This window comes from Amblyomma maculatum, chromosome 1 (assembly GCF_055883805.1).
Source record: "Amblyomma maculatum isolate TAMU_Amacu chromosome 1, ASM5588380v1, whole genome shotgun sequence".
Lineage (NCBI taxonomy): Eukaryota > Metazoa > Arthropoda > Arachnida > Ixodida > Ixodidae > Amblyomma > Amblyomma maculatum.
In genome coordinates, this window is record NC_139344.1 from 480447639 (window position 1) to 480473939 (window position 26301).

At 46.9% G+C, this 26301-nt stretch overlaps 1 protein-coding gene across 6 annotated transcripts in view; it reads right to left on the reverse strand.

The window, feature by feature from the left end:
• The window catches only part of spg (dedicator of cytokinesis spg), a 430105-nt gene that overhangs the window by 229318 nt on the left and 174486 nt on the right, over positions 1 to 26301 (reverse strand). For all 6 annotated transcript variants that reach the window (XM_084607325.1, XM_084607299.1, XM_084607317.1 and 3 more), the window contains 2 exons: positions 17133 to 17376; positions 8179 to 8374 (listed from right to left, as the gene is read on the reverse strand). In XM_084607325.1, coding sequence (XP_084463451.1) covers positions 8179 to 8374; positions 17133 to 17376 — 440 coding nt within the window. The remainder of the gene's footprint in view (positions 1 to 8178; positions 8375 to 17132; positions 17377 to 26301) is intronic.

A 26301-nucleotide genomic window follows, 5' to 3' on the forward strand; every position in this document is an offset into this window, starting at 1 on the left:
TTATCAGTTTCGTTGTAGCGCAAGATGCACCGAGATCTGTCTCGAAGATTCCGGCCACTCGTGTGTCTTTCCACAATGTTCCAGCCCGTGCTGGTAGCTGTTTGCGACGTTATCTAGATTGTTCTGTGCAGCCTTTAAATTCAGCGTTGACGAGTGTGACGAGCATTTCCTTGTTCAATGATCGACGAGCGCGTATGTTGCTATCGCCGCAGCCGAGTTGTTCTTTTGCCGGCGCAAGTCAGCCCAATAAAGAGTTTCTTCAGTGCAATCATCGACCCTTCATTTGTGTCATCGACCTTGTCCCCACTACGTGACATCTGGTGGAGGTGCTGCCTTTGATCCTTCAAGCGAAGACCCCAGCCTTGTTCCTGTTACCCTGGAGGAACAGCCAACAGGCCACCGAACCAGTCGCCGGCTTCAAGGGCTCCAACCTGAACACGGTCTGCTGCCGGACCCCATTCGATCTTGGAAGGCATCGACGCTGACAATGGCCCAGCCTACAGCACCAGTTGTTTTCGTTCAACCCCGTGAGTCCCCCTGCTTCCATGGACGACCGGACGAAGATGCAGAAGACTGGATGGACCTTTTCGACCGTGTAGCAGAATTCAATGGCTGGAACGACGCCACGAAACTCAGGCAAGTCTACTTTGTTCTTCAAGGACATGCCCGAGTTTGGTTCGAAAATCATGAGGCAGCTATGAAGAATTGGGACATTTTCAAGGAAGCGTTTTTGACTGCCTTTTCAAGCGTCGTCCGAAAGGAAAGAGCCCAGGCCCTCCTTCAGTCAAGACTTCAACTTCCTAACGAGCCTGTCTTGGCGTACGTTGAGGAGATGAAGCGCCTCTTTCGCCGCGCCGACCCTAACATGACCGAATGTGAGAGAGTCAAATTTTTAATGCGAGGCGTTAAAGAATCGCTTTTTGCAAGTCTTGTCAGAAATCCGCCAAGAACCGTGGCGGAATTTGAAACGGAAACGTCTGCCATCTAGAAGACGGACACCCGGATGCACCACTACGAGCGACCACTTCAGCCGTACTCAAGCCACTACCCCAGCGCATCTGCAAGCGGAGAGAACCTTCGGGACCTCATTCGGGAGATCGTGCGAGACGAGCTCCGCCGATTGATGCCATCCTCGCAACAACCCCAGGTGGCGACACCTGCAGACGTTGTCCGTGAAGAAGTCCAGTAGGCGCTGGGCATTCCTCAAGCGACGGCTGCGACTGTTCCAGCACAAGAGGCAACAACGATGAATTACGCTACTGTATTACGTCGCCCTGCACCCCGACATGATGACTTTCCGAGCCCTCGCCGCTACCATCCTGTTCCTGAAAACCGTCCCTTCGCCCCCGCCCGCCAAGCCTACCAACGACCCCCAAGCCCAGCAACGACCCCCAAGCCCCAGGAAGTGCGACGCCTGGAGGACAGCAAACAACCGACCGCTCTGCATCCATTGTGGTGAGGCAGGTCACATCATCCGTCACTGCCCGTACAGGCGGATCGGCCTCCATGGTTTCGCTCTCAACGCCCCACGACCCCGTCCTGGCGAGCGACCACAGGAAATCAACGACTTCCTGCGCAGTGGAGAGCACTCGCCGCCAAGGCGTCTGTCACGCTCCCCATCGCAGTACAATGATCGATTTGCGTCGCCGGGCCGCAGTTACGTGCAAGGACGGTCTCCTAGCCCCCGTAGGGGAAACTAAGGCAACAACCTTTGTTTGTTAATGCTCGATGTCGCGAGTCACACCTTTATCAGTTTCGTTGTAGCGCAAGATGCACCGAGATCTGTCTCGAAGATTCCGGCCATTTGCGTGTCTTTCCACAATGTTCCAGCCCGTGCTGGTAGCTGTTTGCGACGTTATCTAGATTGTTCTGGGGCCGTATTACGCACCGCTCTCAAACGGATCGCTCTCAAAATCGCTCTCAAAGGCCTATGTCCTATTGGTCAGTTCTGACCGGTCAGTTCTGCGTCACCGGTGGACGTCATCAGACGTCATGAACACGAAAGAAATGATGACGTTGAGCACCTAAATATGGCCGCCAATTGAGAGCGTTTTTTTGAGAGCGACAGAAGCAATCTCAAACGTTTGAGAGTGAAAATGGCGGCCGCGTAAATTGCAATGCGCCGCTTTGAGGCATTGTATCGGCGATCCACAGCGAAGAATGAAGCACGAGGACGCGTTTGACTTGCCGGACAAGTTGCTCCGGCTCTGTTCAACTCGGGAACAAGCAGAAGGTGTAGTGACTGCGCGACGATTGCCGACGAACATCGATGAACGGCGGGGCTTGCAGGCGAGTGCGTCGCCACCCGCGGCGGCAAGCGCACCGCATTTTTTTGCTACCGAAGGCTTCCAACCACAATTATACCGTGCTTCCAACGTATGTAGGGAATATAAGATCGTTTGCATCACGCAGTGCGTCGGTAGCGGAAGCCATCGGGCGGAACGATGATTGCCGTCAAGGATACGGAAACAAGTCGCTAGGCAAGGGGTTCTACGCACGTTGTGAACATCACAATAGTGAGTAGATTTTGTTATTGACTGCGTGTGTTTGCCGAAGAGTTCTGAAGATCATAGTAAACTTGTATTGTGCCTGCTTTATCTCAGATCTGCGAAGCGAACACGCGCATTTCGTGACCCTGGCTGCCCCGCCGGACCAACGCCTCCTCCACGGCGCGTTCGTCTAGCGTTTGTGAATGCGCCGTAAAAACGCCTGCTTCTTTTCATTTCATCCTTCTGTCAATTATATATGCGCGGATCAAAAGCGTCCAAAATAAAGTAAGTTCAGTGCAGTTGTGTGTGTCCCTAGTCTTTTCCTTGTCTGCCAGCGCTGCGACACCATAATGTTTGATAGCGGTACTCCTGTGCACCGAAGGTGATCGAAGGTCTGCTGAACACCTGCGTCTTTTTCCTGATTAAGCTCTAAAAACCCGTGTTGGTCATCGAACGATCTTGATTATATGCATTGATGTGTGCTATACCACTTGTTGTAAGTCGGCTTCTCTGCAAGGCTTTTTTTTCCAACCAAAAGTTCTCGTTGCCACTCGTGCATTGTTTTTTAACAGTTGTCTTCAAAATGACCTAGCGAGAGCTGTCGAAAGGGTTCTGTATACCTGCCCTTTATATGTAAAGCACAGGATGAAGGGACTATTGATTGTCCAGCACGCCTTGCTCCTCGATGATTGGTTTCGGGCCATTTGTCACGCTCCCTGCCTGCGACACATTCGCGGCTTGAAAGTGAATGCGCCGTAAAAACGCCTGCTTCTTTTCATTTCTGCAAAGACCGGGAGTCTTTTCTGAGGACAAGACTTTTTTTTTTTTTTTTTGAAAACACGCCTTGCAGGGAGAGACTGACTTAGATTTCGGCTTCGGCAAGAGATACATTTCCTGAATATGCCGAGACGGGCTATATGCCAAAGAATGCATGTTACAGTGAAATTTTGTTCATGGCAAAAGCAATAGGAGACAAATATTTATAGTGTTTAAATTTATTTTCTGCCTAAGAAAGTCCTTCGCTGGGCAGTATTTTGGTTGCTTCGGAGTGGCCATGATGGTTGCTGAGTTCTAGCAGAACTGTACTTGACAAGAATGGGCCTGCCAAATGAAGCAGGTACGGAACCACACACAACAAATAAAGCGAGACAAGCACGTAGCCTCAGCGCACTGGAGCACGAAACTACGTGAAGTAATGCTGCCAATGAAGCACGCATGCGGGCCAGTCAGCGTCCGAAATGACCAGCAGCTTGGCTCGGCTAGTTGACTGACCTGCAGCCAATAATCTCTACCAGCTCTGACTGGCGGGCTTTCAGAACCCGAAACTATGCGCCCAGCAGCCCTGTGACCGTTGTTGTGCTCAATAAGCAAGTTGTGAGTGCATTGCAATAAATTCATTGTGCATTTCAGGCATCTGAAAGTATATTTTCGCGATTGTTTGCCGTAAATGTCGTACTTCGGCATGCCTGCGCCGCGGAAGCTAGGCCGAGTTAGGCAGCACAAGAGAGTACCGAATTTACATTATTGTAGGTCGACCCTTTTTAAAATTAGAAAATCCGAAGTTGGGAGATCGATTTACAATCGAAACCAAACCATGGCACTGTTAACAAGAGCAAGACAAAAACAATATCAGGGAGGCTATGGCGAATTTGTTTGCTCTACGGCTTTAAGAGCAACATTCAGTTACCGTGCGTGCTTCTTGGGAAGAATTTTTTTTTTAAACGTTTACTGCACGGCACACACTGCAGCTGCGGGAGTGTCGATAGTTTACGGAAGAGCCGCTGTTCGAATCACGGTGACGCTCCCTTTTTGCACGCCAGTGGTGTTAGGTAATATGGCATGGCAGCACTTTCAGGGAGTGTCAATGGTAGAGAACAGCCGACACCAATCATTCGTTAAGTTTGCGCACATCGCGTGTTCGCACTTTTGACTTTACGACCAGCTACAAGCTTTTTCACAAGCTCTCCAGTCCAAAAAGCATTCGGCGCTTGTTCAAGGAGGCGGCTATCATTTATGCCAAAGAAACAACTGTGTGGGCCGCAAGTTCAAAGCTTCTAATTTGAAGAGACGAGTTGTAAAGCCAGGCAATAAATTTTCGGTGTCGAGGGCATTCACTGCGGTATGTTTCTTTTTTTTTTGGGAAGGGGGGGGGGGGGGGGGGGACACGCAATTAGAGGTGTGGACCTACATTCGAGTTGACTTACAATCCTGTAAATATGGTAGCAGCGTTCGAATTACTGAGCGCCCGACTCCATATATGGGAGCTGGCCGGGGCCAAGTCGGCTGTTCGAATTATTCGATTTTCCGAATTAACGACGGTCGAATTAACGAGATTTTGCTGCATCACTAAAGGTGCTAATTGTACTCAGATCATGTCCAAGCTAAAACCAATTGGGGGTGCCAAACTTTCCGCTCGCCCAATATTCACCCGACTTCGGCTGCCTGCCCACTGGATTCACAGACACAACGGAAGAAAAAATGAATTAAGTGAATAAAAATAGAAAATATGGTGCAAATTAAACAGATTTAAAATCCCTGAAAATATATCCACCCATATTATTGAAATGTGTTGGAATTACCATGCATTTACAGTTTGTACCTAATTTTCATGCACCCACAATGCATTGCAAGAAGAGTGCGGCTGCCATGTGGTTCGATGGATGGCTGCACATATGACAACGTCAAAATGAAAAAAATCAACTTCTCGCTCAGGACTTCCTTCACCAACAGCAGCTCCAGAGTGTCAAGTTGGGCCTCACTACCCTCTGGTCTGGCCGCAGAAATGGCCTAAAAACAATTTCTGCACAAGACTCACCACAATCACTCAAAGTCTCTGAATGATAAGACTCTTTTCTATAGTTGTTCCACACTGTAACAAACAAGTTGCACAGGAGAACCCAGTATCTAATCATTAGCGAAAAAATGCCTGGATTGCACAGAAGATATGTGTAAGCTTACTGACACTTATCTTCAGTTTCAACGACGCTTATATTCAGAAGCACAGATGTCATTCATGATCATCACACTACAGTGCCGCTGTCATCAAACACGAGCTGCACTCCGTGCCCCTTTTGTCGGAACACTGATGATTTCAGGCAGTGTTCTGTTCAATATGGCTACTAACATTGTTGTGAACAAGCCCGGCATGGCTCCCATAGGGTTCCATGCATTCTATGTCGTAACTTGGGCACGTTCCTGCATGATACGTAGCGAACATGGCCCCCCAAGCTGGCCATGTTTACTTTTAAGGCGGCCTGACTTGGACTGGCTTGGCATAACATGTCTAGTGCCACTGCGTTAGGCAGAGGGCGCTCGGGCCGACTGAATTTTCAGCATCAGCAGCAGTGGTTGCACATTTTTTTCTTTACCCATCCTGATTCCTTTGTGCGGTTAGTGCTAGTGCGGCTGACTTCGTCTTGGCATGTATCGTCCCATCATTTCGCCGCTTCACTTGGGAATAATTTCACGTGTCTTTTCCTGCTGTGCGCATGTCTTGCAAGACACAAGGAGTGAATTCGTCGTGTCCCATGGTCGTGTGCATACGCGTCTAGTGCGCTCAATCGCCCATCTGGCGCCATGCCAACTATTCCACACCGCAACGTGAACGTGGGTTAGCGGCTGCCTCGTTCCACCGTCCGTCTCTCCAGAGTATGCGCTGCACGTGCGCGGAAACCTGTTTGTTATGCCGTCATGTTGTAGTGTGATGGCATCAAGAAAATGCAAAGCACTTTCGCTGGAGGAGAAACTGAGCATTATCCACACTGTGGATGCAAACCCGACACGGAAGTGGGTGCGTATTGCAGAAGAACTTGGACTCGCGCCATCTACCCTGAACTCCATTGTTTCGAAAAGAAGCGAGATAAAAGCAAACGCCCAATCCTTCGTCATCGAAAGCAAGCAAGCATGCACTGCGGGGCACAGCAACATGCAACTTGATGAGGCTGTCTACAACTGGCTTATGCAAGCCAGTGCTGCAGGTGTGAATTTTGACAGCACCATTTTATGCGAAAAAGCACTGGAGGTAGTCAACAAGCTTGGCATCGCCGATTTCAGTGCGTTTTAAGAGAAGACTTGGACAAACCCTATCGAACCGTTATTGAGGAAGCCACAAGTGTGGATGCTGCTACCATAGGCAACTGGAAAGAGTCTGTGACAGATATTATCAATGGCTATGAACCTAGGGACATTTTCAATCCCGATGAAGCAGCCCTCTTTCTTAAAGCACAGCCATCGAAGACGCTGAGCCTTAAAGGTGAGGATTGCCATGGTGGGAAATGCAGCAAGGAATATCTCACAATGCTGTTGTGCTACAACTTGAATGGCTCCGAGATGATGAAGCCATGACTCATTGGAAAGTTTCACAACCCACGTTGCCTGAAAAATATTTGCTACCTGCTCTGCCACTACAAAAAATAACCGTAAGGCCTGGATGATGTATGCAATTTTTGGGGAGTTTCTTTCGTACATGGACTTGAAGATGGGGGCAGAAAAGTTGTTCTGCTTTTAAGCAACTGCTCCATGCATCCTAAAGACACCATGTTGCTGCGGAACGTCAAAGTGGTACACCTTGCGGCCAATACGACAAGCCACCTTCAACTGTTGGATGCTGGACTTATCAATAACGTGAAGTATTTCTGCAGAAAGTGCGTCGTGAAGCAGTCCGCAGCTGCCGTGGACCTAGTGCAGCAGGCGACTAGCGTTACCATCCTAGATGTCATGCACTATTTGGCCGCAGCATGGAGCGCTCTCACTGCCACAACGGTTAAAAACTGTTTTTCAAAGTGTTTCAGCGATGCCGACTGTGTAGCAGAATCTGAAACCGTAAAGAACAGACCCATGCAGGACTGTGAAGAACTGGATGTGGCCATTGAAAAGGTTGGTGCGAACGGGATCGCGTACAGCGATTATGTTTCTGTGGACGATGCCGTAGCCACCTCCGAGGTTTTGACCATTGACCAGATTGTGGCCGAGGTTGTCGATGCAGACAACAGTAACAACAAAGAGGAAGTGGGTGAGCCGTTGCCGCAGCCAACCTTTACATCGGCTGTAGCGGCCCCTCCTCAGGAGGTATGTTAACGAAGATAACGAGAGCAACACGGCACTACAAGTGATGGAGAAGCGAGTTGTGCTCACAGGGCATGAGAAAATGCAACAGACAATGCGGTACAATATTTTCAGATGCTAGGACTTTAATAGGCATGTTTTCAGTTGCCCACTACTGTCCTTTTCCAATCTGTCCTACTTTCCGGTTCTTATGTCTCCCGGCTCTTACGTTCTATTTTTACGGTACCGTGAAAAACATATCAACGGGGTTCTACTTCAATTCCATACCCGCATGTCTGCAATAAGATTTACTGGTAAGTCATAATAATAATAATAATAATAATGCCTTTATTTATATCACGTAAAGAGTACGCCAGTTTGCAGTGGCAAACTGAAGACCAGCAAGGACGGAATGATAGAATGAGAGCAACACATGCTTTGAATAGCAAGAAGGACAAAGAAAAAACGTCCATTCATGCAGTGGCCACATGAAAGAAAGGAGAACCCATCAACAACTGAGCTTGCTTTCCATGACGCTGTGAAAAAGCAGCGAAAGATGGGTAGATATTATCTGCCATTTCCCAATGTTTTCCATAGTGCCTTTGCAGTCAGTGTCGATTCAGTCTCCTCCATTCCACCCACTCACCTGCGTGGTCGTTGTCGCTGCACAGGAGGGCAGCGATGGTCCGCTCCAGGGTGACCAGGCGTGCCTGTGCCAGCAGCGGGTGTGGCTGTGGGGGCAGCCATGCCAGGCATCGCTCAGCCACCCGCACCACCACCGGCAGGGGGAGCACCTCACGCAGCCGGGCCAGGAGACCACCCAGGCCTCGCACCAGAAACACCTGCCAACATGGCTCCCCCATTCATTTCCACCTGAGGAGGGGTGCTCGCAAAACACTTTTCTTTTATACTGATGACACATGAGAAAAAAATTCAGTTTACCCTCGGGCTAATCACAAGTTATCGCATGTTTAACTATGGTATTGCATGGTTTGTGCTGAATTTCTATGGTTTTGCTTGCTTTGAACTGAAAGAGAACAAAGACCTTAGAGGTAGCACACTAAAATATTTTAGTGCCGCTTACACACTTCAAGGGGAGCACTGTGATTGCACTGCGTTTTGTAACCAGCGTAAAGAGAAGCTTCATTAAAACTTCCTGTTGGGCGAGTTGGTAGTTCATCTTGATGTAGGGTTTTTTTTAGTACAAACAAAGACAAGGACGAGAATGTCGAGCCGTACACACACAAGTGTTTGGCCTATGTATGATGTTGCCTCCCACAAATAAAGTCAGTTGATGGTTAGCGCTTGTATGTGTACGTCTCGCCTTTCTTGTTCGTCTTTGTTTGCACTAAAAAAACCCCTACATCAAGTAAAGAGAAGGATGAGGACATCATGCGAAGGACCACGTGACACTGATAGAAATACCACTTTTACGAACATGCCTGCATGACCCAATAAACACATGCCCAAATAGGGGGCCAAGTGTCCTGGCGGGACCTATTTACAACTGCCCAGGTTGGCAGCTCTTGCCAACTCAGCCATGTTCCTGTGGCGTCACAAAAAGCGCCCAGCCATGTTACCTGCCAACCACTACAGAAAAGGGGCAAAGTCAACAAATGCATGTTTAGCTTACTGCCAATATACGCAAACAATGGCTTTTTGGCAGAGTATGCTAGAGCATTGAAAGCGATTACCTTAAAACCTGCATATATTACAAGGCGTAATTTTGGGATGGCAGAAATAGGAAAAACTTTTTGTTTGCATGTAACACGAACAAAGAAAGACCAACAAAAGTATTTATTTAGCCCTACATTTAGCAGTTGTTCTGCAAGGCCTACGCGCTTTGCGCTTTCATGTCCAACATCCCCTGCACCAGTTATCGTGCCATGCGTTCTCATGTGCAGATGCTGGTTCGCTCCCCTTCTCGCGCTGATATACTTGATAGAGAATTTCACACACCATGAGGAGAAGAGCAGCTCAAGCTGTTGTAAGTCAATCGACCGCTTCCAGCTCAGACGTGGAACAGTAGCACATGAGCTGAAAGTTAGCATGCACCTGTTTGTGCCTAGCATCGCACACAGCTGCACATGTGCAACTCAGATGCATTTTTAGGTACATACTTTCCTGCCTGCCGAAAGTCTCCTTGCTTTCCATAGGGAACCCAAGCTGGAGTTTGCTACGGTATGCCAGCGCTCAGTTTCTGGCGGAACGGAGAGGAACTACAAAATATACGTGCAGCCGCGGTGCAGCGCAGCCCCCTTGGGCGGCAGCGCATGCCAGGCGCAGCCACGCGTGCATGTACAGCAGAAGAAGGAGAATGAGGAGAAGGGGGAATGGAAACAGCCGGCGCTCTTCGTCAGCAAGGTTTTTTCATTTTTGCTTTTTTTTTCGGTTCCCCACCTGACAAAGAGTCTGGCTGGAAACGTCCTTTTTATCGGCGGTTTCGAAAGCAAGAAATTATGATTAACAGACAGACTGTCATCACTGTGAGCCACTTCAGGTCCAGAAAAGCGCCACGAACATTCTTTTCAAAGAGCGCTTGTTGGCAGGCTGTGGGACAAAAAAATTACAGCCGATTTGGATTGTAAATTAAATGAAAAGTAGGTGCGTACCACTGCTTATCCCTGCTATACTATTCATGCATTTCACATTTCTTGCACCGTTTAAGGTAGGTTCAAACGAAAGGACTGGAGCGTGGACGGTCCACACGCGTTAGCGCAGATCTGGTGCCATGCGACCGAGCACCCGCGCGGCGATCCGGCCGTCGAGCATTCACAGGAAGCCAGCGAATCATCTGCGTGTACCCTCCTCCCCAGTGCTCTTTGCCCGCTGCCGGAAACCTTTCCATCGAGAGTTTTAACATGGATGCTGAGCGAAACCGTCGTCTCGCTGCTCTGGCTTTTCTATTTGAAGTGTGTGAGGACGACGAGGAAGCTTCCGTGAAAAAGCGTTAATTTATTGCAAGCGCCTTCAATATTCCACATCGGTGGGCAGCTCTCTACGAGCGCTAAAAATGTGACTGTCGCTTCATCCCTGAGCACTTTTTTCGCTAGTTTACCCATAACAAGCACTAGAAACCGAGTAAAGCTACAACTCTGGCACACCCACAAGCACAAACACACAAAAAAACGATACACTGCTGCGAACACAGAGCGAACGATGCAACGCATGCATAGCAAACAATATCCCGCTCAAACTGAATATGAGACGAAAAGCGCGGGCATAGCAACGTGGAGGTAGCAACGATAAAGCAAAAAGAGCAAAAACTATCTCGGTCTGCGCGGACTGAAAAAGGCGTTCAGCATAATCAGTCCACTCCGCGATCTGGGGCACACGACTGCTCAGTCGAGTAACACTTGCTTGTACAACGGGGTGCACCTGTACGGCCGCTCCAGCCACTCATTGTTAAGTTGCATAATGCAGCCGTTGCCATCTTCTTCTCCTCTTCAAGCTCACAGAAAGAGAGAGCGGCTTCTACTGCAGCTGTGCGGCCGCTCCGCTTCCTCAATGGTGAGCCACGCAACACGCACATCGCCAACTTCTCTTTCTCCCCTTCTAGTTCACAAAGAGAGAGTGAGCAGCTTCGGACAGACATCAGCGAAAGCCGTGATTGCGACTAGTAGTGCTACGCACTAAAATATGAACGTGGATTCGCTACTCGAAGGCGAGAAGCAAGCAACATGGACTTAATCAAATCAGCCAACCTTTTTCTATTCATTTAAGCATAGCTCATTCTTCATCTCATGCTCTACTGATGCCCTGAGGCAATAAATATCGTTAAAAAAAGGTATTTTGAGGGACCCGAGGCGGCGCCTCTTCTGTTGTTAAAGTAAAAAACAATGCGGAAGCCCCGATGTCTCTGCACATGCTGCTAAGAAGGGTAGTCTTTGGAGACAGACTTTCCTGACAAAGTCAACGAAACTAAACATTGCCATCTATGATGACCGATTCGCTTCAGCAGGGTGACGACTACACAGGATGCTAACGACGCCGCAGTGCCTGTCTTCGGCGCCTTTTTGACGTTTTCCTTACAATGGCACAAAACGCAACACAAAAACAATCCTCTGGTTTTTACCGGCCAGGGGAAGTTCGCTGCTGGGGCGCTGCTGTCTGAAATCAATGACCTATTTACCTTTAATGATCACTGGTTCCTACTGACCTGCGTCATTCACCAGAAGCCGAGGCATTCCATTCCTGTGGCAGTTTTCCTTCTCTCCACGTGACGAACAAAGAGGAAATTATGTTCTACAGCTACTCTGAGCAATCCTTGCTTCAGTTATCTCCTCTAGCAAGTGCACAGATTTCGAAGCAGGATCGCGTATGAGAACATATCTGCTGTTTGAGGCCGACTCAGTTCCGCAATGACCGCTCCGTCAGGTGCGAGATACGAGCAGTACAAGAAACTTAAAAAAAAAAAAAAAGAGCTGACAACCAGCCTATTACCGTTTACCACACAAGTTTTGTGAAAAAGCGTAGCATCATTGTTTTATTTGTTTTTGCCCCCTTTGCTGAAACGAGACGGCGGCCAGAAGGTGAGCAGAGGAGAGCAACAACCGCGCTCATGTGCATAACCATACACTGGAATGCAGCACGGAGCAGACGACAACATGGGTTTCAATGCAGTGCAGAGCAGACACAGCCGTGCTGCGCGGAGGTTTTGTTGAGGTCTACATGGAGGGCGCTGACACATAGAGCGGCGCAGCACCCCTTGGCCCAGGTTTTCTCGCCTAAACAAACGAGTTCATTATCCTACATTTGTCAAAAGGGAATGCTAGTCTGCAATTCGGCTGCACGGTGGAGCCAGCATTGCTGGAGATGCCCTGGAATGCCAAATGCCTGCTGCTTTTGCCATTCCTACATCGGTCAACCTATGCCGCCGCTAGATGGCACCTCCTCTCCCTGAAAGCCATAGAGTTAATATGATGTCGACTGTGCTGTACATTAACGACACCGAAAGTGCGAATTTAGGCTGAAATTTGTTCCAATCCGAGGCAGAAACGCAGGAAATAAACTTTGTATTGCATCCAGGTTTTTACAGTATATCCAAATGAAGCCTACCATTAAACCACCTGCCAAGAGCAACGTGGCACAATCAACCAACCGAATTAATATGTTGCAACTTAGCTAAATATATACATCAACTAGAGTCAAAATTTTATTGATGCAATCTCACACAATACACTGTACCAATGAGCATAAATCTTGTACTATTTTATCCCTCATCAAGAACTCTTTGCATCTGTCAAAGAATGCATTGAACTGAATGGCATCATACCCTTCCAGAATACTGCTGCTATAAACACTGACAATTTCATGACACTATTGGAGTTTTACCTGAATTCTACATTTATCGGTTTGAACAACCAGTTGTATTTACACCACCAAGGTATTTGCATTCGGTCCTGTGTTGCTCCCATGTTATGCAAAATTTTTCTTGCGTCTACTGACCGGTCCCTGTTTGTAACCTTTGACACTGGGAGAGTGCTGAAGGTTTTTAGATAAATCGACAACTTTTTAGTCATTTTGAAGAGACAGAATGATGGTTTTATACAGAAACCGTGGAACAAATATTATATGTTTTTCGGAATTGCGGGAAGGGCTTAAGGGTCACATCAGAAATACCGGAGCATGATTGCTTGCAGTTGTTAAACCTAAATCATAAGTTCGTGGAAAAAGGTGTCTGCTGGTGCTATCGTCCCAGAATTTGCAAGGATTTACTTCCTTACGATGTGGCGCACACTAAGATAATTAAGCGAGCAATCACGATGCAAGCACTAAAGTGTGCTTTGCAGGGATCCTGCTGTCACATAATGAAGGAGAGCTTCAATAACCAGCTGAAGAGGCTTCGATCAGCAGGCTATCCTGAACGCCTAGCGGTGGCTGTGGCGGAGTCCTTGAGGCAGAGTATGAAGGGACACAATCATTTGCAGAAAAGGCACCACAAAGGGGCGGTCGCAGTCAGACCTGTTGTTGCCCTTTATATGCATAAGGTGGCTCATAATTTGAAGAAGATCGCTTGCAAACACGATGTCAGGATGGTCTTCTCGGCCCCCAAAAAATTGGCTGGCATGTGCATACGAGCAACGGCACTAAAAAGCATGCCAAGCCCTACGTCAAATGTGCCACCGGGGTTATTTATCAAATCCCTGTGGCAAGGTATACATGAGCCAAACTGGCCGATTTGTGGATGATTGGGCTGCAGATAAGCGTTCTCTGAAAAACAGTCCAAATTTGCATCTACTCACCCATTGCCAATCGTGCAATTTCAAGCCAAAGTGTGAGCCAAAGTTGATAGGGTTTTAAGCAGGGAGCCTGTGAATTGCCTCTTATATGAAGATCGGACTGCATCAGTATCACTATTTAGTGTAGAATTTTGAATTTTGTTTAGATAGGGAAGGCATACATATGTTGCCGACGGTGTGGGAGCATTCGTTTTTTAAACAAGTTTCAATTTGGTGGTGTTTCAAAAAAGAAGTCAGTGCCTGTCCTGTGTGTCTATTTGTGAGTGTCTATTTGTTAGCGCTTTGAATCTTTCCTTTTATGAGTAATGCAGCAACTAGCCCAGCCGTTAGTTTTACTTGAGTCCAGCGCAAAGTGACAGGCTATTCGAAGGGCAGTGATAACAGTAAGTTCTGCTCCGAGGATGTCTCATTTGCTACGCTTTGCAGTGTCTTGATGGAATAGTACAATTTTTGAAAAATACCTTTTTATTTTCGATTCCTGCAAGAATTACACTGATATGCCACTGTACTACCTGCCATGGCTGGCAGGTGGCAAAGTGGAGAAAGAGAAATCCACCATATATGATGCCTGAGTTGGCAGGTGCTCCGACAGGTGGCAGCTACTGTTGGAGAGAAGAAAGGGTGGGATGCAGAAACTGCAACCTGTATCTCGTCCCGCTTTGGCTGGCTATTGACATGTGTGGAAATACTGTGCAGCAAAAGATAAGCCATGGATGTGTGTAAAATCCAAACGTAGATAGATATAGCTAAACAAGGGGCAAAGTGTGCTAGTGCTGGTCGGTAGTACCTATACACCGTTTAATGCAACATGTGCAATGCAGCTAAAGCTACGCAAGTAGTCCGCAAAAAAAAAAAAAGGCTTATCACTACGTGCTCGTTTCGTGGGCGAGTGGTTTCTGTGGAAACGGGCTTTATTCCGAGCATACACGTTTGCAATAACTTTCTTCACGTGCCTGGACATTTTCGCAGTGGGGATCTTATAAAAAAAAATCCGCTCCGAAGAGGCAGTCGAGGTCGCTGTGTTGCGCAGCGCGGAGGGCACCGCTGGCAGGGTTGCGGGGCAGCAAAAACGCGACACGAACGAAAATGACAAGCAAAACATACAAATTAACTGAATCCGATCTTTTCTCCATAAAAAAGGTGCTTTTTACGGAGCTGATGGCAAATGTAAGATGTATTAAGCTTGCAGACAAAGCAACTATTTCCTCTCGTCAACAATAGGCACTATTTTTCATTGCGGATGCAGGGAGCGCAAACAAGAGCTCTGGCTTTGGCAGCATTGCACTTGAATTTTGAAACGAAGTATAGCTTGCCAGGCTTTTTTTTTTTTTTTGGTTTTGTTTTCACATAAGAAGTTCCAGGCTACACCCCTCTTGCTTGCAAAAATATTGCATTTACACCCAAGTGGGTGCAGCTAGCACAGGACCAGGTCAACTGGAGGAACATGGGAGAGGTCTTTGCCCTGCAGTGGGTGAAGTTTGGCTGATGATGATTTATACCCCATTCATTCAGCTGGAAAAGCTCAGTATAAGGGGAACGCAGTTTTACGAGACACACGAGAAAGGAGATACAAAAAAAAAATCAGGCATTGGAAGAGGTGGACGAATTGAGAGTTCTTGGCTTAGAAATTCACAAATCTGGCAAAGGAACACAATGGCTTCATAAGGTGAGAAAAGTAGCTGCGACTTCCTTAAACTTGATAAAACGCATTTCGTCTAGGGGAGGAGGAGCTCGAACAGACATGGCAAGATGTCTTGTACAATCGGTGTTACAGCCGAGGATACTATACCAGGTCCAATTCCAAAGACTCACGAGGCGGGAGTGGGTGAAATTGGAAACAATAAATAGAAAAACGCAATGCGCACTATCACGGCCTTACCAAAACTTACTCCTATCCTTATTCTCCAAGAATTTGCACAGATAAATACGTCGACAGAATTAATTGAATGTGAGGCAACAAGGGATATGAAGCAAAAGTATGTTACGCCCATAGCATCCTTGTACAACGAAGTGGCAGTTCAAACACCACCAATGGCTGACCCCCCCTCCGTGGGAATTCACGACTATTACGACAAACAAGACCACTCGGCTTCGTTGCAAAGAAAAGCTGGCATCTCGACCTCTGGTTGATGCACTTCCAGGTACCTGCATTGCATATACGGATGCATCAATTATAGAAAATGGCGGTAGAACAGCACCTACTAGTCCAACACACAGCGAACTAAAGGTACATAAAGAATATGTTTCAGAATACCCGGACCCGCTTGTGATGGAACTCTATGCAATCCACGATGCTATGGAGGCCATAAATAAAATAGATTCCATAACAGAAGCCCACAACTATAGAGACTCCTTAGCCGCCATAAAACAACTGAAGAAAGTAACGAAGACGCTATGTGTTACCCAGGAAATCCACGCACTCAATAAAAAAACAAAGATAAGCATCCAGATACACTGAACACAAGACGATGCTGAGAACGCTGAGCAGAGAAAAGTTGACCACCTCACACACGAAGTTCCAAACACTAATGCGCCCCCCACCAGGCTCCCTTTCGATGCCCGCTCCACTGTTCCCATCTTAGCATCCACATTAAGGAAAAGTACACGTGCCCTCATTCCCCCGTGTACATTCCCACTCCCTCGTAACTTAACGAGATTGGAGGAGGTTTCCCTTAGAAGGATAAGAGCTAGGGCGGCCCTTACCCCGTCGGTAAAATGCCGATGGGAATCGCAAGCAGACATCGGACCAACCACATGCCCGAAGTGTTCCACACCAGCTGCAGAAGGGGGATGTTCGCCACCTGCTATGGACTTGTGCAGGGACAAGGGCATCAAGGACACAGATTCTGCGTGAAGTGGGACTAACCACAACAAGGGAAGAGGACTTTTCTAAATGACTCACCGACAACACTAAGAGCGGGAGCCTGCTCCGGTTCCTCACGGAAAATCATTCACATGAGTTTCTATAATATGCCTTATGGCAAGCTTACGTACAAAAAAAAAAAAAAAAAAAAAAAAGATACACACGTGGGCACTGCGTGTCTCCTCTCTCGTGTGTCTCGTAAAACTATGCGCTGCTCTTATACTGACATGCAATACCAACTAGCCCGTCACATCGCTTTTGTGAAAGGGCTCATAAAATTTCCCTTCCCATTCACAAGCTCCTGAGTTCCCTAGGAAGTCTCCTAGCAGAGTTGGAAACACAAGTCACATTGCTAGGAGTGCATGGTGGCAGGGGATCCTAACAAAACAGGCCTCCATGGGATGGCATTTGCACACCTTGAAATCAAGAGAATAAACAGAGGGGGCACAGAAAAGGCCGGAGGAATGAAAGCCGAGACACTGTGTGGAAGCCCACCTGTGCTGAGGTTGGGGTGGTTGCTGCTGCCAGCATGCGCTCGCAGGCGGCCAGCATGGGCTGCAGGTCGGCCCAGAAGCCCTCGCTGGGGTCCGCACCCGTTGTGCGGCTCAGGAGCAGTCGCGACTGCACCACGAACTGCATGATCGCCTCCAGCGAGGCAAAGCAGTGCTCCACCGAGGGGGCTTCTTCGCCTGCATCGCCCGCCAGCTCTGCACAGTGCGCCACACACTGCAGAAGGCCCCTGCACACAAGCAGAGTTTCCAGTCACTCTGGTCAATCCCACTTTTCCACAACCTTTGGGGCCATCTTGTTCACTCTGCAGCTTCTCTATATATATGCCCAACCTAGAAAGCCCCATTCCTTTCTGGCTAATGATCTCGACCATTTTTATGTTACAAGTGTAGGTCGGTCTATAATAGCAGCATTTACATAGACCCGACGAGGGCAGATTGAATAGACTTATCAAGTCAAAAACCAGTAACTGGGTTTATGTAAACGCCGTCAGGTCGATGAGTGGAGGAGTTGAGTCAACTCCGCTTAATGGGGTGGGTTGACTCCCTCGATCCCACTGCAGGAAGCACATAAACATCGCTGAGTTGAAGCGGGGGAGCAGTGGGAGAGGAGAACAGTATGGAAAACATGAAGGATGCGCTGTGGACAAAAAAAATGAAATCAGGTACCATCTGCTCGTCCTTTGGCTCGACACGAGGCACCGCTGTAATAACCACTCATCGGGTTGGCTTCATGTAAACCCGGTAGGGTGGAATCCGCTCAACTCCTCAGCTTGGCATTTGCAAGTCACTTTTTGTAGGATAATGGTATTGCACAGATGGTGACCTAAAGTCAAAAGGGGTGTGATGCTTTGCAGGGCCAGCAAATGAAGGCAAACAAATCAAAGGACACGAAAAGTGGTTGCTAGCGGTCCTTTATGCTCAGGAGTATCACAGAACACTCAACGCACTCATGCCAGTGTATGCAAAGCACATGAATGATTTTTGCTCCAGTTCTATATGCGTGGCATGCGCTCCTTTGTTCGAAAGGGCGTCTGCTCTTGTGTCAAGGCCACATCATTCTTCTCCACCACTGCAACTTATCTACTAGGTTCTACTTAAGTTTAGGACAACGCAGAGGGCTATGGAACAAAAATGGTAGGGGTAACATTAAGAGATACGAAGCGTGCAGAGTGGGTCAGAGAAATAACTCAAGTCACTGACATTCTAGTGGTAATCAAGAAGAAGAAATGGGCGTGGGCAGGAGATTTAGTGTGAAGAGAGGATAACCAATGGTCGCTTAGGGCAACAAACTGGATTCCAAGGGAAGGAACGCGTAGCAGGCGGCGGCAGAAAGTTAGGTGGGAGGAAGAGGTTAAGAAGTTCACAGGGGTCAAGTGGATGCAGCTAACACAGAACCGGGTGAACTGGAGGAATATGGGAGAGGTCTTCGCCCTGCAGTGGGTATAGTCAGGCTGATGATGATGATGAGGCCTTGACACCTTCCCTACCATCACCTGACATACTACGCTGAAACTGCAGAGCTGCTGGCAGCCATAGCTGGTGACCTCTTTCATCCAACATCACCTGCCGGTTTACGTCCAAGCATACCAAACGTGAAGTCCTGAGGGGGTGAATCTTTGCCTTTGTCAGGGCATGTTGGTTATCCATTGCTTGTCTCTGCCCTGTCCTTTTGTTCTGTGCTGTTTCATCTCAAATTTGGCTTTGTGCCATTGTGTTAAGAGCTCCTCTATTAATGTCGCACTACTCACCACACATCCACGGCAAACACAATGGGCCTCACGGAGTGATTCCTTGCACGCTTGGAGACATGAGGTCTGGTGGTAATGGTGACAGAGCCGTGGGCACAAAAGGACAGACAGGCACAGTATGCTGAAAATAACTCTTTGCTGGGCTGACCTGTGCCCGGCAAACAACTACAGTTCAGCCGGGATATATCGAACCCGGTTATATCGAATTTTGGTAATATCGAACACACGGAATATCCCATTGAAAATCCCATGCAACAGTATAGGAAAGCCGCGTCATATATCGCACTCAATTTCACCCGTCGTTCGATATGTCAAACTCCGCACCACCACTGGAAAGTGTGCCTTTCCCAAAGACGATCGCATCACCCTCGGCCGTTTGCCGCATGACGTTTTCAAGCCCCGCGCGGAAGTAATGAGAGGGGACAGTTCAGCTAGGGTGTGCCCATCCTTTTGCAGAGCTATCTCTCTCCTTCCTCTTTCCCGGCCTTCGTTCGCAGTAGCACGCGCTACGCATGCGCCAAGCCAGCTCAGCCCGTTTTCAGACAGAACGTCGGATGCTTTCAGCGTGTGTTGCGAACCCTCCGCGCGCGGCGGCTTACGTGGCTATGGCGCCTGCGGAAGTTAAAAAGCGGCAGATCTTTTTTTTTTTCTTTTTTGGGATAGTCGTTTATTTTTATCGTTGTGCTGTATGCGCGGCGTAGAGCAAGATAAGGCGTTACGAAGCGGCATTTTTCTTTTTTCTTTTTTTGCGGGAGTCGTTTATCCTTGCATGTATGAATCAACGAAAGCACGCAGTCAGCTACGATCATGAAAACGGCTTCTAGCATTTTTCGCTTCGAACATCATTTGCAGCTACTGTATCACGCTTTCCAATGATTTTGTGGCAGTGGACTACGCCCGGCCCAAGCGCGGCGTAATAAATCGCACCAGGCTTGTGCAATCAAACCATCACGGGCAGTCTGCCAAGTTCGCTCCCCGCTGCCGCAGGAGCTATCACAAGATAAACACGCCACGTTATTGCTGTGCAGCATCTTGGCACGCTGCCAAGAAATGAGCTGTGGATGAGACGACCGAAATGGAGTGCGACAAATTCTCGAGTGCAAAAGTGGAGGGCGGGTTCATTATGTGAGTGAGTTGATTACGCGACAAATACGGTATCGTTTTTTCGCATCGAAAGTGCCGTCACAAGCCGATTTCTGCATATCGAATTATCGTTATATCGAACTATTTCGCGATCCCCTTCGAGTTCGATATATCTGGGTTTGACTGTAATGAACTCAGCAGCGGCAATAACAGCAAACGTGCTCGCGAGTCATCAAATTGAGAATGCCCATTAAGCTCATTGGCAGTCAGTTTAAAGTTGGCATCAAGAAAAACCAGTTAAGGAATACTGAATAAATTGTAATAATGCGGAAGCAGTTGTGCTTGCCTGTAGTAATTTGATATTTATCTTGGCTATCTCATGCTACAGAAAAAGTGACAAAAGCACAATTCCAAACATGAACAAACAAAGAGCACAAGACCGTTTCATGTGCTACAATCACAGTGATAAGGCTGCATGACAGCAGCTATTGCAAACAACGAATAAAGATTTCATTTTTTTCGCAGCAATGCTGCACTCGACCACCCACACTGGGACAATGCCAAATCACCTCATTACTTTTTCCCACAATACAGTCACGCAGATCACTGCAGGATATTGTTACTGTAGCTACGGTTGTGTGCGTATTGTATGAGAAAACTCGAAACTGCCAGAGAAGAAAACCGAGGAGGAGGCAGTGATGCACACTATAATGGCGCTACGCTTGCTTAGTTAATTTATTTTTTTATTTACATGATACTGCAGACCTCTTTGGTCCCAGCAGGATGGGCAAAATCAGTGTTAAGAAGAAATAACAAAGAAAAGGAGAAATTTTTGCGTGTCATACACAGATACACTTCTACAAATAACCTGGAAGCATGAATTGGTACAGATAGCCATTTTGATTATGTCGCTATCAAAAAACAAAACAAAACAAAAAAAAGACAATAACTCTCTCAGATGCCAAAAACATTGCAAACAACCAGACAAAAACTCTCTCAGTGGTCAAAAACCTTGCCAATGGCTTCCCTGAATTTTTCACAAGCGAAAACCTCCCCAGGCAGTACATTCCGGTCTCCGATAGTTCGTGGAAAAAAGGAGAATTTGTGAATGTTGGTTCTGGCGAAATGGGGAGTTAAGCTATAATTGTGTGTGTGCCTTGTTTTTCGAGTGAGGGATGGTGTAACATAAAGTGTTGCCGATATTCCGAGCTTTCCATGAATTAAGGAGTGTAAAAATTCTAATCTTGCTATCTTTCGTCGGGTACAGAGCTGTTTTATTTTGTTCGTTTCCATAAGGAAAGATGGAGAATCAGAATTTCGGTATTTGTTATAGATGAAGCGTACGGCCCGCCTTTGAATTTTTTCTACCCGTGCAATGTCTTTTTTCGTGTGAGGGTCCCACACCACTGCAGCGTACTCGAGTTTTGGCCGAATAATAGATTCATAAGCTAATTTTTTTACGTTACTTGGTGCACCTTTCAACTTGTGTCTTAAAAAACCCAGATTTTTCATTGCAGATGAAGTTATATGGGAAATGTGATCACTCCATGTTAGCTGGTCATTAATTATTACACCTAAATACTTGTATTTATTTACTTTAGCCACATGTATATATTTAAGGGTGTAGACAAAAATTGTGGTTTCGAGAGTATTTTGGTTCCATTTACATGATGATTGGAAAGTTTTGAGTTCCGATTAAGAACACTTTTTTTTTAAATTGCCTAAATACAAACCCAACCAACTCTGAGAAGGCGTTGGTTCCATTTAAGCAGCAGTTCAATTTAATTGATTTCCATTTAACAAGTTTCCACTGCTGTGAAAATTGACAAGGAAAAGGTCAAGAGCGCGTGTCTTGATTCTGGTGAGTGACCCCTGTTACAACTAATAGGATGGTTAGCATAACTGAGATACAGCAATGGCTGCTTGCAGGATCAGCCGCACTGTGCCAAGTGGCCACGTGTGGCCACGATGAACTTGGAATGAATTTGGAATGCTTTTTCAATTATTTGATCAAATACACACTTAAAATTTTCTTTATTAGGTCATCAAACACTGTCTTTTCATTGCGAGCATTTTGACACCTTTGAAACCCCTTTTTCCAATTTCTCATTTTTTCAATTAGTTCACTTAATTAATTGAACAATTACATAATCTAAACTTTCTATACCCCTTCATGGATCACTGCCTTGTCGTGGCGGAGGGGCTTGTGAAACTCGAAGTCGTGAGCTCTGCTGTTTAGGGCCACCCAAGATAGACAGGTCACAGCAGAGAGTTCTGACAAAATGTGATTCACTGGAGAAGGTAATGGCAACCCACTCCAGTATTTCCTGCCAAGAAAACCCTATGGCCAGTCACAATACCATTAATGATATGGAGCCGGAAGATGAGCCCCCCAGGTTGGAAGGCGTCCCACATGTTACTGGGGATGAACAAAGGGCGATTCCTGGTAGCTCCAGGACGAATGAAGTGGCTGGGCTAAAGCCAAAAGGACGCTCAGTTGTGGATGTGTCGGGAAGCGACCGGAAAGTCCGATGTTGCAAGGAGATATATCACATAGCAACATGGAATGTAAGATCAATGACGCAAGGTAAACTGGATGTCGTCAAGCGAGAAATGGACAGATTGAACATTGATATCTTGGGTATCAGCGAGCTCAAGTGCACCGGAACAGGAGAATTTAACTCCGGCGACCATTATGTCTTTTATTGTGGGCACGAATCCAAGAGAAGGAATGGGGTCGCTCTCATAGTAAACAGAAGAATGGGCAAAGCAGTGCTAGGGTACAACCCCAAAAGCGACCGAATGATTTCACTTCGGATCCAAGGTCACCCTTTCAACATAACAGTTATCCAAGTCTATGCACCGACCACTACTGCTGAAGAAGCTGACGTTGAGAGATTTTATGCGGACCTACAATGCCTTTTAGACCGCACCCCATCATCAGACGTCGTTTTTCTCATAGGAGACTGGAATGCTAAGGTCGGGAGTGAAGAAATATCCGGAATTATAGGCAAGTTCGGTCTTGGCGAGCCAAATGAAGCTGGGCAGAGGCTAGTAGAGTTTTGTCAAGAAAACAACCTGACCATAGCGAATACTCATTTTCAACAGCACAAGAGCCGCCTGTACACATGGACTTCACCGGACGGTCTGTACAGGAATCAGATCGATTATATTCTTTGCTGGCAGAGATGGAGAAGCGCTATACAAGCAGTAAAAACAAGGCCTGGGGCCGATTGTGGCACCGATAATCAGCTTCTTGTTGCCAAAATTAAGCTTCGATTGAGGAAAACGTAGAAAACTAGAAGGCCTTTCAGGTATGATCTGGATCAAATTCCATTAGAATATGCTGTGGAAGTGAGGAATCGATTTCAAGAATTAGATCTAGAAGACAAAGAGCCCGAAGAGATGTGGACTGATGTTCGTGATATAATACAAGAAGTTGCTACTAAGGTAGTTCCAAAGCAAAAGAAATGCAAGAAAGCAAACTGGTTATCTGAAAAGGCTTTGCAAATGGCTGAGGAAAGGAGGATGGCAAAAGTTATGGGGGAAAGAGAAAGATGCAAGGTTCTCAATGCGGATTTTCAGAAAATAGCAAGGAGAGATAAGAATGCCTTCCTGAACATACAGTGCCAAGCAGTTGAGGACAACAGCCAGTTAAGGAACACAAGAGCTCTGTATAAGACAATCAAAGATATCAAAGGAAGCTTCTGTGCTAAGCTGGGCGTGATAAAGGACAAACGAGGCAAGGACCTCACTGAAGCCTCAGAGATAAAGAAGAGGTGGCAGGAATACACAGAAGAACTGTACAAGAAGGACCCGAATGCGTAAATCCAACATAAGACGGTTGTGATTACTGATCTCGAGCCGGGCATCCTGAAGAGTGAAGTTGAATGGGCCTTAGCCAGCCTTGCTAAGAACAAAGCTAGCGGAATTGATGGCATTCCAGCTGAGTTGCTTCAAAACCTCAACCATGACGCTGTTAACATTCTGCATACATTATGTCAGAAGATTTGGACAACCCCACAGTGGCCACAGGATTGGAGGAGGTCAGTTTACATCCCCATTCCAAAGAAAGGCAGTGCCAAAGATTGTTCCAACTACCGCACGATCGCGCTTATTTCGCATGCTAGCAAGGTGATGTTGAAAATCCTCCAAGGTAGGCTGCAGCAGTATGTGGATCGAGAGCTTCTGAACATGCAAGCTGGGTTTCGCAAGGGCAGAGGAACTAGAGACCAAATTGCTAACCTTCGCTGGATCATGGAAAAAGCAAGAGAGTTCCAGAAACCCATCTACTTCTGCTTTATTGATTATATGAAAGCGTTTGACTGCGTAGATCACAGCAGATTATGGCAGGCTCTCCAAGAGATGGGAGTTCCAATTCACCTCATCTATCTCCTCAGGAACCTGTATGAAGCGCAAGAGGCCACAATCAGAACTGGGCATGGTCTTACTGATTGGTTTCCGATCGAGAAAAGAGTGAGGCAAGGCTGCATACTGTCGCCCTGCCTATTTAACCTATATGCAGAGTGCATCATGAGGAAGGCCGGTCTGGACGAGTCTTCAGCTGGAGTGAAGATTGCTGGAAAACGTATCAACAACCTTAGATATGCGGATGATACCACTTTAATGGCAGAAAGTGAAGTGGAACTCAAGAGACTTCTGATGCGCGTACAAGAAGAGAGTGAGAAGTTTGGGCTTAAACTGAACATTAAAAAGACAAAGATCATGGCGTCTTGCCCTATCAAGTCCTGGAGCATCAATGGACAAGAAGTGGAAGCTGTGACAGATTTTCTCTTCTTGGGCTCCAAGATTACCTCGGAAGGAGACTGCAGCCATAAAATTAGGAGACGCCTGCTTCTGGGAAACAGAGCAATGGTCAGCCTTGACCGCCTAGTAAAGAGCAGAGACATTAGTCTGCCAACCAAGATCCGTATAACTCGTGCTATGGTCTTTCCAGTTGTGATGTATGGATGCGAGAGCTGGACTGTGAAAAAGGCTGACCGCCGAAGAATTGACGCGTTTGAATTGTGGTGCTGGCGAAGACTCTTGAGAGTTCCTTGGACTGCCAAAAGATCAAATCAGTCGATATTGTCGACCATAAACCCTGACTGCTCATTGGAGGGTCAAATTCTAAAGTTAAAGCTCAGCTACTTTGGTCATCTGATGAGAAGAGAGGAGTCGCTGGAGAAAGATTTGATGTTGGGAAAGATTGAGGGTCGCCGAAGAAGGGGTAGGCAGCGAACGCGATGGTTAGATGGCATCCTCGAGGCACTGCAGATGAAGTTATGTGATGTTAGGAAGATAGTGAGAGACCGGAAAGCGTGACGTGACATGGTCCATAGGGTCACGAAGAGTCGGACACGACTGAACTGAACTGAAACTTTCTATTAGCATCATCATGCATCGGCTTTTAATTCTGAGCATTTTGACACCGTTGAACTCCTCTTTATCCAATTCATTCATTTTTTTTTAATTCATCAATTAATTGCAATAATTTCTTTACCTCGCCATCGCCTATCATGCACCAATCAACCATTAGTTACCGTGATACGATTTTTTGTACGCAGCCCTGGATTATTTCCGACAAGCTTTTCACAACTGAACGAGGCTACTGGTTAAAAAAAAAAAAAAACAACAAAAAAGCAAGCGTTCCAGGGGCCTTAAATGGCCCCTAGAACGCTTGCTTTGCATCTAACGGTCACTGTAAATTTGTGAAATAATGACAACGAATTTTTCTCGGCAGTGAGGTATGGGAAATGTGCGTTGAGCTCCTGTGGAGCGGAGATTGCGGAGAGTGTAGTCGCATGTGCATGCGCTGACCAGCCGACAGCCGACCCGTGCAGCCGATTACAACAAATATGGCGGTAGTGCAACTTCCGGAAAACCGGCGCATGTGCAAATCGGTTGGTGGGATCGGTCTATTAAGCACCACTTTGCCCCACTGCACAGTTCTGTGAAATGGCACTCCTCATTTCCCCCTCCCACTGCTGCACATCATTATGCCAGTGGCACAGAACCAGAAAAAAACATGCCATTCTTTTACAATAAATATTCTAAACTCATTTTCACTCCAGCAGATGGTATTGAAACCAACAAGTGGGAACAATATTCTGGATTTACTATTAACAAATCAACCTGATTTAGTGAGCTCAGTAACTGTTATTCTAGGAATAAGTAACCATAATGTTATGTGTTTTGAACTGAACAAGAAATATTCGAAAGTAACTGGTCTGATTAGTAGGAAAGTATACAATAAAGCTGACATGGATGGCATGAACAGAGAGGCATTTTTCCCATTGTTTGAATCAAGAGCAGAAAACG